This window comes from Dasypus novemcinctus, chromosome 29 (genome assembly GCF_030445035.2).
Source record: "Dasypus novemcinctus isolate mDasNov1 chromosome 29, mDasNov1.1.hap2, whole genome shotgun sequence".
Taxonomy (NCBI): domain Eukaryota; kingdom Metazoa; phylum Chordata; class Mammalia; order Cingulata; family Dasypodidae; genus Dasypus; species Dasypus novemcinctus.
Window position 1 is genome coordinate 26,096,631 of NC_080701.1, and position 12,611 is coordinate 26,109,241.

The 12,611-nt window shown below is 38.9% G+C and overlaps 1 protein-coding gene across 4 annotated transcripts in view; it reads right to left on the reverse strand.

Moving 5' to 3' along the window:
• Positions 1-674: 674 nt before the first annotated feature.
• KAT6A (lysine acetyltransferase 6A) overlaps positions 675-12,611 on the reverse strand; it is a 132,705-nt gene continuing 120,768 nt past the window's right edge. For all 4 annotated transcript variants that reach the window (XM_058289804.2, XM_058289803.2, XM_058289802.2 and 1 more), the window contains 3 exons: positions 11,708-12,313; positions 8,787-9,102; positions 675-5,993 (listed from right to left, as the gene is read on the reverse strand). In XM_058289804.2, the coding sequence (XP_058145787.1) occupies positions 3,319-5,993; positions 8,787-9,102; positions 11,708-12,313 (3,597 nt within the window). In that variant the 3' untranslated portion in view covers positions 675-3,318. The remainder of the gene's footprint in view (positions 5,994-8,786; positions 9,103-11,707; positions 12,314-12,611) is intronic.

Below are 12,611 nucleotides of genomic sequence, written 5' to 3' on the forward strand. Positions count from 1 at the left end.
TCCTAAATTCTGAACTCAGTGTGAGAAAGCAAATAATACAGCAAAACAGTTTTATGAGGATCACTAAAACTTGTACCTGTCTCACCCCTATCCCAAGAAACTAAGGTCAACATCCCAAAGCTAAATTTCATTTCCCAGAATCTGCCATCTATCCAAGATTCTCAGTGATGAGAGGAGGCAAGTACAGTAACTCAGAGAAACACCAAGGAAGAGCATCAATGCTCAGGACCTTATTTCTGGTAGAAGGTGAATGGCAAATCTTCCTAGATTACATAGTAATCACATAAAATGAGATGGGGGGGGGAGCTTTCGTTTCCCCTTTTAAAATCTGGTTATATTATAAAATAAGTAGAAACTCTTACTCCCATTTATTCCAAGTATAGGAGCTACTTGTTACTGCAATTCTATGTCCTGTCTTTGGTTGGGTGAACTACTATCCCTTTAGGGTTCCACCATGTCCAAAGCGAGGTCATGATGATATTTTCTTTGGAAAGGCAAATCATCTGTACTGCTGGCATTTAAAAACATATATGAATGAAAACTAGAATTTCAAAGTAAAGGCCATCAATTTATATTTGCTCATAAAAAGACTATTCATAGATCGCTCGCTGTGTGTAGGAAAAAAATTGGATTGTGAAATATTTGGGAGAAAAATTCCACATGGAAGACAGACATCCAAAATGGCTCAACATAATTTATTTTTTTTTTTTATGTTAAAATGTACAGAGTTCTTTTGAAAGTACTTGCTAGAAAGGGGAAAAAAAAGTGATATTACATACAAGGAGAGGAAGGGAGGCCGACTGGCCCAGGAGCGCATGACATGGAGAATACAAAGGCATCTAGGCACCCCTTCCCCTTAGCTTACAAGTCACCATGAACAAAGTACAAAGAGGTTACAAAAACAGGAAAAGCAAATATAAACAGACAGGAATAGACTTAGCTTCATTTGTACATGCGGCTTTTAGAGGCATCTGGAGCTCTATTCACACACTCTAGAGATCTCTTTAAAGAGAATTTTTATCTTTCTTAAAATAGTTTTTAATATTCTACAACAAAGATAAAAAATTTTAAAGATGGAATGAAATGAAAAAGCTCTTATTTTAAAAGGCATCAAAGTCACTAACAGTGAGTTTTTAAATTTCTTTTTTAGAAGATTACCCAAGTTATCTTGCTAAAAATACATTTTTTTAAAACAGAAGTGAAAAAATGACAGGTACCAATATTACTGTGTTGGATAATTTCTTTTATAATATAGAAAAGAACATTTTCTCTACAATAGTTCTACAGTCACAAAGAGGCTTGTGGAAAAGGGAGCTGCCCGATTGAAATTTTTTTTTTTTTAAGAAACAAACAAAAATCAAACACAACCGCAAACCAACAGAAACTGAATTCACGGCCCTCGTTTCAACAGCTTCTCCTTCTGCCTTGACCCACCCTCCTCCCAATATATCTCCCTCCCCATCCCACCCCATCCCCACCCCAACCAGGAAGCAATGACGCAGCTGAAGATGTAGGGAGAGGGCAGCACAGTGCACTTTCTACATAGATGATTGGGAAGTGGAACAGTATATACAGAGAAACTGGGTCCTACACAGCCTTGCACATGCTCAGAATTGATAGCGATAGGATGTGGAATTCTGCCTTTTTCTATCTAACACACTTAATTGAGAAAGTCAATTAAAGTGTATAAAAAAAAACAACAAACCTGTGCATTTGAAAAAATTTAATGCCTAATTAGTACTTTAAAAATTTATCTATATAAAATGTACAAATAAAGGAGAGAATTTAATGCTTACAGGTATTTCTTTAAGCAGTATTTTCCCCTTTTGGATATTTGACTGCACATACCAAGTGGTATAATAGTTTCCATCTTCTAATGATGGAATATATATATATATATTTTTTACCTATCCCTGGAGCAAGTTAACAGGAAGAGAATGGGAAAACTGGTTGCACAAGAGAAAAAGAGAATGGAGTTGGGAGCAACATACAAACCTGCTAAAATCCTGCTGTCCAGATTTGCCCTACTATGCTGGTGGTCTGGCCCTTGTTCGCATTAAGCCACTCACAGGAGAGGGGCTGCTATACTCTGACTCACAGGGGATGAACTCAGAATCGCAAAAGACAACTGAAAATGAGAGGTATGTATCACTGAGATAGTGAAAACTCACACCATAAACTCTTCCGACATAACACAGTGTCAAAAGTTTGTCAGGTATTTTTCAAATCACTGAAATGTACAGTCATCCACCAATACTTTATGAAAAAATGTAAGAGGCAAATCACTGGGAACTGCTGTTTGACTAGTTTAATCAGAGTCAAAGGCTCAAGAATCAAGACCCTTAGCATTTCAAAGTACATACTAAAAACAAAGGTTTGGATGGAATATGTGCGTTATGGCTGCTTCACCAGGTGGTAAAAAACCGAGGTTAATTTCCTCTTTTTGATTGTTAATTGACCATCTCTATTCCTCCAAAGGCTGGATTAGGATTGCAAACAGCTTTCCTCTGAGATTCTGCTGTTAATTGAGACTTACAGTATTTTTGTGTCTCTGAGTGCTGAGTGGGAACAGTAAAAAAAAAAATTATATTACACTTGATTTAAGAAAAACAGACACTTCAATGAAGTCCATTTATAAAGAAACATTCTTGGGGAAAAGTTTCAAGAGGTGTGTGTGTATAGGGAGTGGAGGGGATTTTAAAAGGAGAAGCATTTTCCTGCCTCACTTTATTAATAATAATAATAATAATAATATTAACAATAATAATAAGTTTAAGGAGCTTGGGTTGTTCTCCATGTCCCCGTCCGAGTCTCCCATAAGTGCCTCCTGCTGGAATGAAGTAGGAAATGAAAGGTTGGGTTTGGAGGAAAGGGTCTGATTAACCCTCGAGATGTATATATAACATTTAAAAATGACAACATTGGGAGCTGCAAACAGTGAGGGAGAAACATACATTTAAAAAATAAAATAAAGATAATTCACTTTTACACAAATTCTGTCCATGTGGCGTGTAAAGAAAGTAAGGCTCTTTTTAATTATGAAAAGATTTTGTGCATGTTTCCCCTATCCCCAAATCCATTTTCAGATGAGTTCTATTGTAAAATGTTTCAAGATTGTGAAGAAAACCGAAACCCAGAACAAAAGTAACCCAAAAAAAGACCGGGTTGTCTAAAAAATAAAATAAACCAAAGAAAAATTCCTCTAAATCTACAGCAATATTTTAACTGGAAAAAAAGGTCCATTTTTCTCTGGTTTGTCAGTATAAAAGTTTCCTTTATTTATATATATTTAAGTTTTTAACTGCAAGTTCTTCTTGCTCATCTTCTCATGTAAGGGCCATTGAGTGACTGCTTGGGCACGCCAGCAGCATTCATGTAGCTGTGATGCGAGGGGCCAGTGTACATCATGTTTCCATGAGGGTTTGGCTGCATAGGCTGCTGGGTATAGGCCTGGCTCCCCATCATCCCCATCTGCATCTGCATAGGATACTGTGCTGTCTGGTTCATGTAGGCAGGGTTACTATGGTAACTGCTGTTCATCATGGGCTGTGTCATTCGATAGCTGTTCATGGCATTCAAAGTGTTCATATTCATGGAATTGACATTATAGGCGGGGGTTGGCATCAAATTAACCCCCATATTCATGCCACGCTGAACAGCCAATGCACGAGGGCCAGCCTGCATGGCAACCGCTGGTGGACTCCGGCCATACAGCTGCTGCTGGTGAGCAGCTGCAGCGGGCAACGGCGCAGATTTGGAGCGGATGGAAATATGCCCCTTGACTGGCATCTGCCCTTGCAACCTCTGAGTGTGAGGAATGCCAATGTTGGTGGCAGACATGTTGCACTGCAGTAGAGGTGACGCGAGGTTCATGGTGGTGGATGCCAAGTTTGGAGGCGGTGTCATGGTGGATTGTGCTTGTGGGGTCCCAGCTAATGGATGAGATGGAGCAAGCTGAGCCAGTCCCGTATTAGACAAAGAAACACTGGTTGCATAGGAAGTCACAGCAGGAGAATGGCTATAAGGCATGGCATGAGGGTCCATAATGGTGTTAGTCAGCTGCTGCAACTTGGCTAGACTGAAGGTGGCTGACGGTTGAGAGTAGCTGCCGGCACCAAAATCCCCTGGAATCCTCTCATAGATACTTATGTTCCCAGTGCTTCCAGATTCCGGTATCTCCATGATCATAGGCGCTGGAGTGAAACTGTTATTCATACTACACTGTGACAGGGGGGGCTGCTGCTGCGGTGGGGGTGGGGGCTGAGGCTGTGGGGGCTGAGGCTGCTGCTGCTGCTGCTGCTGCTGCTGCTGCTGCTGCTGCTGCTGCTGCTGGGGTGGTGGAGGCTGTGGTGCTGGTTGTTGTTGTTGCTGCTGCTGCTGCTGCTGCTGCTGCGATGGCGGCGGCGGCTGCTGGTTACTTGGAGGCCTCTCCACCACGCAACTCTGAGGTGACTTGATGTTGCAATTGGCAGCAGGCTGGACACTGTTCTGCTGCATCATGCTGCAGCTGTTGCCCATGTTGGCCATTTGCTGAGTGACAACACAACTGTTCTGGGTGAGGCTGCTGGAGGACGACAACCCACCATAGGAGCAGCTGCTCTGAGAAGAGTTATTCCCACAGATGCTGCCCCCCATTGTAGAATCGTAACTGCTAGGGTTCTCATAGTTTTCTGTGGTGCTCTCAATGCTGCCCAGGTCACTGAAGCCACTGTCTACCACCTGCTGAGAGTGGTCTGATACGGAAGGCACATCCATCATGGGGCTGGTCTCCATGTTCTGCATAGAGGGTGCGGACAGGGATCCTTGTTCCGGGCTAATCTGGGTATAACCACTCTCAAGGGCAGGCACGTTGGGACTGCTGACCGAATGGACTGACTGGCTGGGATGCGACTGAACAGAGGATATTGGGCTATTGTGTTCTGAGGCATGGCAGTCTTCAACCATTGACATCTGAGGGTCTTCGTCAGTCTGGGTGTAACTCTGCAGGGTCTGACAGGCTGCAAGAGTTTCTTCACAGTCCTGGTAGGCTCCCTCTTGCTCATTGCTTTCTTCTTGGGTCAAGGACTGCACTGCTTGCACCGTTTCCAAATCCAGTTCACTGTGAGGAATCTCTTCTTCCTCTTTTAACTCAATTAATTCTTTAGTGTTCGAATCTTCTTCATGATCATCCTCAGACCCTGGCATATGCTCTGATACCACTGATGTTTCATGGGAAGTTTGTTCCTCTTCAGAATCTGGTTCTGTTTCACCTTTATTCTTTATAATCTCCCTACTACTCTGCATATTCGTATCTAAAAAAGACTCCTGGCCACCAGGCTCCTCCTTGACATCTTCTCTAACAGGTTGCTCTTCTGGCTCTTTTTTCTTCGTAGATTCCAGATGACCATCATCCTCATCATCTGCATCATGGTCTTCATTCTGGTTTGTCTCTACAGCCACTTCATCTTCTTCCTCTGGCTCCTGTTCCTCCACCTCTGGCTGCTCTTCCTCTGATTGCCTTTGCTCTTCTAAAAGGCGAGGTTTCTCTTCTTCCTCCTCTACCTCAGGTTCTTTAGCTTCTGTCTCAGGACTATTGCTGCTATCCACTGGAGAAGCTGCTCTAACTTCACTGCTGGCTGTATCCTCTTCTTCTCCCTCTTCAACCTCTTCTGCTTCCACGTGCATTTCTTCTTCCTTTCTTTCTTCAGTTAAGGAGAAGTCTTCTTTTGGTTCAACAGTTTCTTCATTCTCTTGAATTTTGAGTTTACGTCCAGCTTTGGGAATGGGGACAATGGGCTCGACAATGCATTCTTGAGTAGAAACTGGTAGGATTTCCCGATTCAATTTAAATCCTGGTTTGCGACCAGGTCTTTTCTTCCAGTGGATTGGTTTGCGGCTCTTGCCTTTGGGCCATCCCTTTTTCTTTTTCATAGGTGTGGATGTATCTGGCTCAAGTGGAGAATCCTTGGCATCACGTTTTCGCAAGAGAGATACTGGCTTGAGGATAGGAGTGTCTACATGGGAGAGACAAAAAATAATAACGATAGGTTATAAGACCTTATATTTTCTAGCGCCTTTTTCTGAGCTCAGCATTTACACTAGAAATGATTTTTTTATTCACCATAAATTCCTGATTAACTTCATTTAAAGTTAAGGGATCTAAGATAAACTTAATTAATGAGGTCTTCTAAAGTCACATGGTGAACTGGCAGAACAATGAAAGAATCTTAACTCTGTTACCATCCAACAGTGAAAGCCAGTTCTATCTGCTCTTGGGAAGTTATTCAAAGTTTCAGTTTCCTAATCTATAAAATGGAGAGTACACTGTGAGGATTAAATTAAGGTAATGAGTATAAAGCACTTGGCACAAAGTAAGTGCTCAATATTGTTAAATATCAAGAGGAGGTATATATAAAAGCAATCATATTATACTAATAATAAGAATTGCAATAATCTCGCTCATTTTTCACTCACATTAATATTATAAATGAATAAAGCTCCTGCTATGATTATGGACACAGAGTAAAAACTACTAGAACCATTTCTCCTTGGAGCTCATTTCTTTAACTGAGGACCCAAATACCCTCTTCTAAAGCATTCAACATACATACTACTTTAAAGCATACCAGCTATTTCCTAGTTGTATGAACTGAAAAGGACACTGGGATCCAGTGTTAGAGATTAACACCTTCTGATTTTATTTCATAGTACATTACAAAAAATAATGAATTTTTTTAGAACTTAGGAATGTTACAGAAGAGTTAAACTATTATGTATTGTATACACTCTCTTAGAAAAAGGGGAAGTTATCCTTTCCAAAACCCACATTTTAAAAATTTTACTGTGATTACCTTTATAAAGATGCACATAATAAGTAGTGTAATAGTTAGTAAATGGTATTTTTTCAAGTTGTCTGTCTTTACCATGTACGTTACCAAACTGCTCATTCTCTCTTTTTTTTTTGTTTGCAACATACATTATCTCTCTCTCATCCTTAGTTTCCACAAACTCATTACTTCAGGTAGTTCATGACTGAGTAATCTTATATGAAAATCACTCAATCAATGTTGTGTTTACATGAGAATGATGCTGCAAGGCATTTAGAATTAGACAAATATTGACCTGAAGAAGATGTCAAAGCATCAATGGCAATAGTTTATTAGAAATAAAATTGATATTAGAATTATTTTTCTCCCCATTAACTTTTAAAGGATGTAAACACCAATAGAAGAACAGGATTTTTGGAGGACATCTAAAAAGGTATAGTTAGTAGTAAACTTGAAAGTAAACAAAAGAAATGGCTGAATCAGAGAAAACTTGTACAAGCCAACAGGAACTTAAATAGGAGATGCTATTTTAGTGTACAATGATCCAAAACAGAATTATTAACTTGCCAATTTTCAAAATAAAATTTTAGCTTTCTAGACTCAAACTTTAATATATAGCATAATTCAAAATTTGGAAAATAATTCACAATGAGCAAAGAACTCAGTCATTTATCACTATATTAAAAGTATTGGTTACGGGAAAGGGACTTGGCCCAGTGGTTAGGGCGTCCGTCTACCACATGGGAGGTCCGCGGTTCAAACCCCGGGCCTCCTTGACCCATGTGGGGCTGGCCCATGCGCAGTGCTGATGCGCGCAGGGAGTGCCGTGCCACGTAGGGGTGTCCCCCGCGTAGGGGAGCCCCATGTGCAAGGAGTGCACCCGTAGGGATAGTCGCCCAGCACGAAGGAGAGTGCAGCCTGCCCAGGAATGGCACCACCGACGACGACAGAAGCGGACAAAGAAACAAGATGCAGCAGATAGACACAGAGAACAGACAACTGGGGGAGGGGGGGAATTAAATAAAAAATAAATAAATCTAAAAAAAAAAAAAAGTATTGGTTATATAAAAATATGAGAATGGAGAAAATCAAGTTATCCACTAGTCTTGAAAGCTAGTGAAATTATATTAAAAAGGAGGAAAAAAAGCTCAACTAGCTAATAAATAAAAGTCTTTGGTTTTTATGCCAAGAAAGACAACTACATTTCTTCTTATTCATCTAGAAGAGTAAAAGAAGCTTGGTTTGATCTCATACAAGAGAAAAACACAATGCAATGGAGGCAGTGCTGACACACTGGCTAGAACTTTGGTCTAGGATGCAAGAGATTTTTTTGACCCTAGTTTCCTTATCTCTAAAGAGGAAATGATAAGACTATTTTAAAAAAATAATAATTGGATTTTAATCTACAACCACAAAATTTAACTCATTATTAGGTATTGTTACCAACTTTATTAGAAATGACGACTACTAGTTGGGTAACACACAGAGATATGATTCAGGAAGGATTCTTGGTGGAACAGATCTGAAGCAAGTTACAATTTACATGAAGCTCTATTTAAGAACTATTTTCTTAGTATTTACTTATTTAACAATATTTACTGAATACCTCATTCTAAGCACTCTGCAAACAGCAACAATTAGCAAAACAGACTGTACACCGAGTGTACCTTCTAATAAAGGGTGAACGCCAAATCCAATCCACATAGTATCTAAAGATTCAGACAAAAGTCTAAGGGGATTAAGCAAAATAGAACAAATTTCTAACAGTAAAATATTTTTTGCAAAGGCAAAACTATATCCTGAGTTCTTGAAGAAAATAAAAAGCATTTTAAAAAGACAGAGAGGTAAACAGGAAAACAAAGATGAATATACTTGATACAACTTAGGTTAGTGGGTTATGCAAGTTTTTCAGTCTTTTTGTTAAAGACTATATCTTTAAGACAATAAGGCTAAAATAACCAACAGTTCTGTAAAACATACCATCAGCATCATCTGACTCTTCATCTTCTTCTTCTTCATCTTTAGACTTTCTCTTCGAAGAGGACTGACACCTGAGAACATCCTGTGAGGACAAACGGCGGAAATATCCTCTAGGGAAGAGTTCATTTTCATCTTCTTCCTCTTCCTCTTCATCAATTTCAAAAGTGGGTTCTAATCTTGGCATTGGCCTCTCAGAGTCAGAATCTTCAAAAGGTTCATCTAACACCTCTGTTGTCTCAGAAATAGTCTCTGTGACCACACTGCTATTGTGGTGTTTGCGCTTTCGTACTCTCCTTCTTCGGTGAAGAATTGGCTTCTATTTAAAAGAAAGAAAGTATTTATTTACAGTAGCACTATCATTTCTATTAGTAACATGAAACAAGTTCTGAAATCTAATAGAAGTAGCGCTCATAAAATGAGATGCTGTTTGCATTTTGAATATTCTTTGAAAATACTGTAAGATCCTATATATGAAGTATCGAAAATACAAAGATCGTGGATAACAGAATACAATTTTGTAAAAGATTTAGGCAGGCATGTTCAAAGATTCCCTTTTTAATACTTCAGTTAAATACTTAATACCCCAGAAGTAGAAGATACCTATTTTCTGCTGTTTCAATACTGAAATGACCCAGAGGCTAGTCCTGAAGCTTCTTTTTCTCAAGAGAAAAAAAGGAATAAAAATTTGTCTCACAGCACTATTATAAGGGTTAAAAGAACATCAGTTAAACTACATGTCATTTTCACAAGCTTTCCATAAAGTTACAGTGGAATGTAGAAAGCTGGAGTTGAAATGTATTTACACTTGGTGTTAATGAAGCATTTCAAAAGTAAAATGAATGTGTTATCGGACTTTGGCAGCTAGGCACAATTTTGTAATAAAATTGCATCACAAAACAATAAATAAGTCATGCCAGAAATTAGCTAATCAAATCCTCTCTTTTAACAGTGCCCAAAAAGGTTACATGACTAGCCCAAGGCCACACATCCAGTCAAGAGTAGCAATAGTTATAAAATACAGGTGTCCTGACTCCCAATCAAGTGGATATTTTCAAGAATTTCATGATTTCACTGTCAGTTTTGTTCTTTTTTTTTTTTTAACTCTTCATGGCCATGCAATGAATAGCAATGTTAGCTAGTTTTCAATTTTTCTCTACTCCAAATTTACTGGTCCTTCTAGTTGAGAGTTTTAAAATATAGGTTAAAAATGGCCCTGCCCTATGATGAAATGGCTGATTTTAGGACTGAGGCAGGAAATAAACAAGATAAACTTGGTGTATCTTGTAGTGCCAGAAAGTAAGAAAGTGCTTAAAACAAAACAAATCTGCAATGACAAGGGCTTATTAAAGGGGCACAGAAACGAACTGAGAATACTCCCAATGGCTAAAGCTAGAATAATTTGAGCAACAAATTAAATAAAGTAGTATTATTGGATTACAATTTAAAGCATAAAGTAAATAAGTATTTATGATGTCCAGACTGATAAAATATATGATTGAATAAATAAGTGGGGAAGAACAGATAAATCTCCCATGAAGAATTCCAAATAATTTATGTAGATAGTATGCCTTTAGAAGGTAGAACATAAATCCCATACCTTAAGTATGGGCTACACATAGAGACTTCTTTCTAAGGAAAAAAGAGTAACATGCAGTAGAGAAACCTGACATACTACCTCAAGCCAGGTGATTTAACACTGACAGTGGTAGGTCATATTGTTAATAAATACCATTAATATGATGTGATGAGAATGGCATTTTATCTCTGTGGTCTTCCTCCTAAAACCATATTATTCCTGTCTAACAGCATGAGGGACATTCTACATATACCTTACCTACCTTACCAGTAATCCTCAAACACTCAAGGTCATCAAAAGCAAGGGCAGTCTGACAACCTGTTGTAACCTAAAGGAGCCTAAGAGACACGACTACTAAATGTAAAGTGGTATCCTGGTTAGGATCCTGGAACAGAAAGGGGACATGAGGAGAAAACTAAGGCAATCTGAATAAAGCATGGACTCTAACAGTAATTTATCAATACTGGTTCACTAATTGTGACAAATATACTAATTTAAGAGGATAAAAGGAGAAACTGGGTGTGGAGTACGTGAGAACTTTCTGTACTATCTTGCCAATGATTCTGTAAATCTAAAACTGTTCTAGAACAAAAAAGCTTTATTATTATTATTTTAAATGGCTCTTTTTCTCTCTCTTTTTTAAAGACCCTGCTGAGCAAAAAACAGTTCGGTGCTTTGGATTAAAGCTGCCACTTCACTACTATAGAGTAGCTCACCCAGGCAACTAACATACTTCAGTCTGACTGGCTTGTGGCAGTGAACTTGGCAATGCTTCAAGTTCACTCTATAGCCTAAGATTTTTCTGGTGTGTGGTTTATCAGAATTCATGATCATCTTCAAACAGCATTTATTAACATATTGTCTATCCTTAAAAATCTGCAAGATGATGAAATAAGTTTAGAAAATACTTTTCAAACAAAGTCAAACCATTCAAAGGACATTGGGGCAGTGGGGATGGAGGGAGGATTAGAGAGTACAACAGAAAATAAGACCACTCAAAATTAGAAGAGTGGCTTTTCTGAGAATGCCCTGATATAGGGCACCACTAAGTCCACTTTTCATTTACCTGTGTAATACTTTGCTCTCCTTTTCTAATATAAACACTTCTAAACCATACTGTACTTCAACCCAGCAGCTGAAAAACAGTTTGTCAACCCTTAAATAAAGTTACTTTTAAGTTAATCCAATGAAATCAAGGAAATCATGTACACATTTCAAATGTTCACTGAGAAGATCATAAGCTACAATATACTGAGGCTGAAAGTTTAAAAAATAATACACTAAGGATTTCCAGCTTTACTCCTTCAGTTCTAAGAGTCTAAGATATGTGAAAGAAATGCCATACCTTTCGCTTCAGCGTCGGCTTTGTAAGAATGGGTGGTGAGCTGGACCGAGGACTTTCTGGCTCTTCCTCCTCCTCACTGCTCTCACTGAAGCCCCTGAGGAGAGCCCTGTCGCCATCACTATAGCGACGGGGAAGTCTTTCGTTGCCTTCTGCTAATCTGCACTTAAGAACCTCAGGGCTTTTCTTTAGCTGTCCTCGCCACAGCTCAGCCCCTTCACTTAGTCTTCTTTTGGGAATGTCTGGCTTCCCATCCTGGTTTGGCTGCTCCTGAGAGGCTACTAACTGCTCCTCACTTTCAGTGTAGTGTTCTTGGGAGGTTTCCGACTTTTCCTCACATTCTCCGTATGGTTCCTGAGGAGTTGGTGCTGTTTCTTCCAAGAGCAGTTTAGAATCTTTATCACCATAACGGTCCTGGGTTTTTCTGTTCTTCCTCCCCCAGCGGCCTCTCCGAGACGGCTGACTATTTGCAGGAAGATTATCACAGGGAAGGACTTGCTTGTTCAAACGTGTAGAACTGGCTGGAGCTGTAACTTCTGGTTTCTTTTCACTTTCTATTGAAGAATAAGAATCTTGTTCTTTGTTCTCCTGGGACACAGACTTACCCACCTGATTTTAAAAAATAAAACAATGTTGATTAATCTTTTCAGTCTTACTTGGTTATATATATCTACCCATTCTAGGCATTTCAAATACTGAGATAAAAAAGCAGCTTTAAAGAATAAAATTATTAGTTATTAATAGCTAACATGACTATTGCCTATATGTTAGGCACTATTTTAAATGCTTTACATATATTATTCATTTAATCCTCATAAGAGTATAAGGTTTTATCATTATATCCCCATTTTATAAATGAGGTAAACAAAGCACAAAAAAAATTAAGTAACCTGCCCAAGGTCATGCA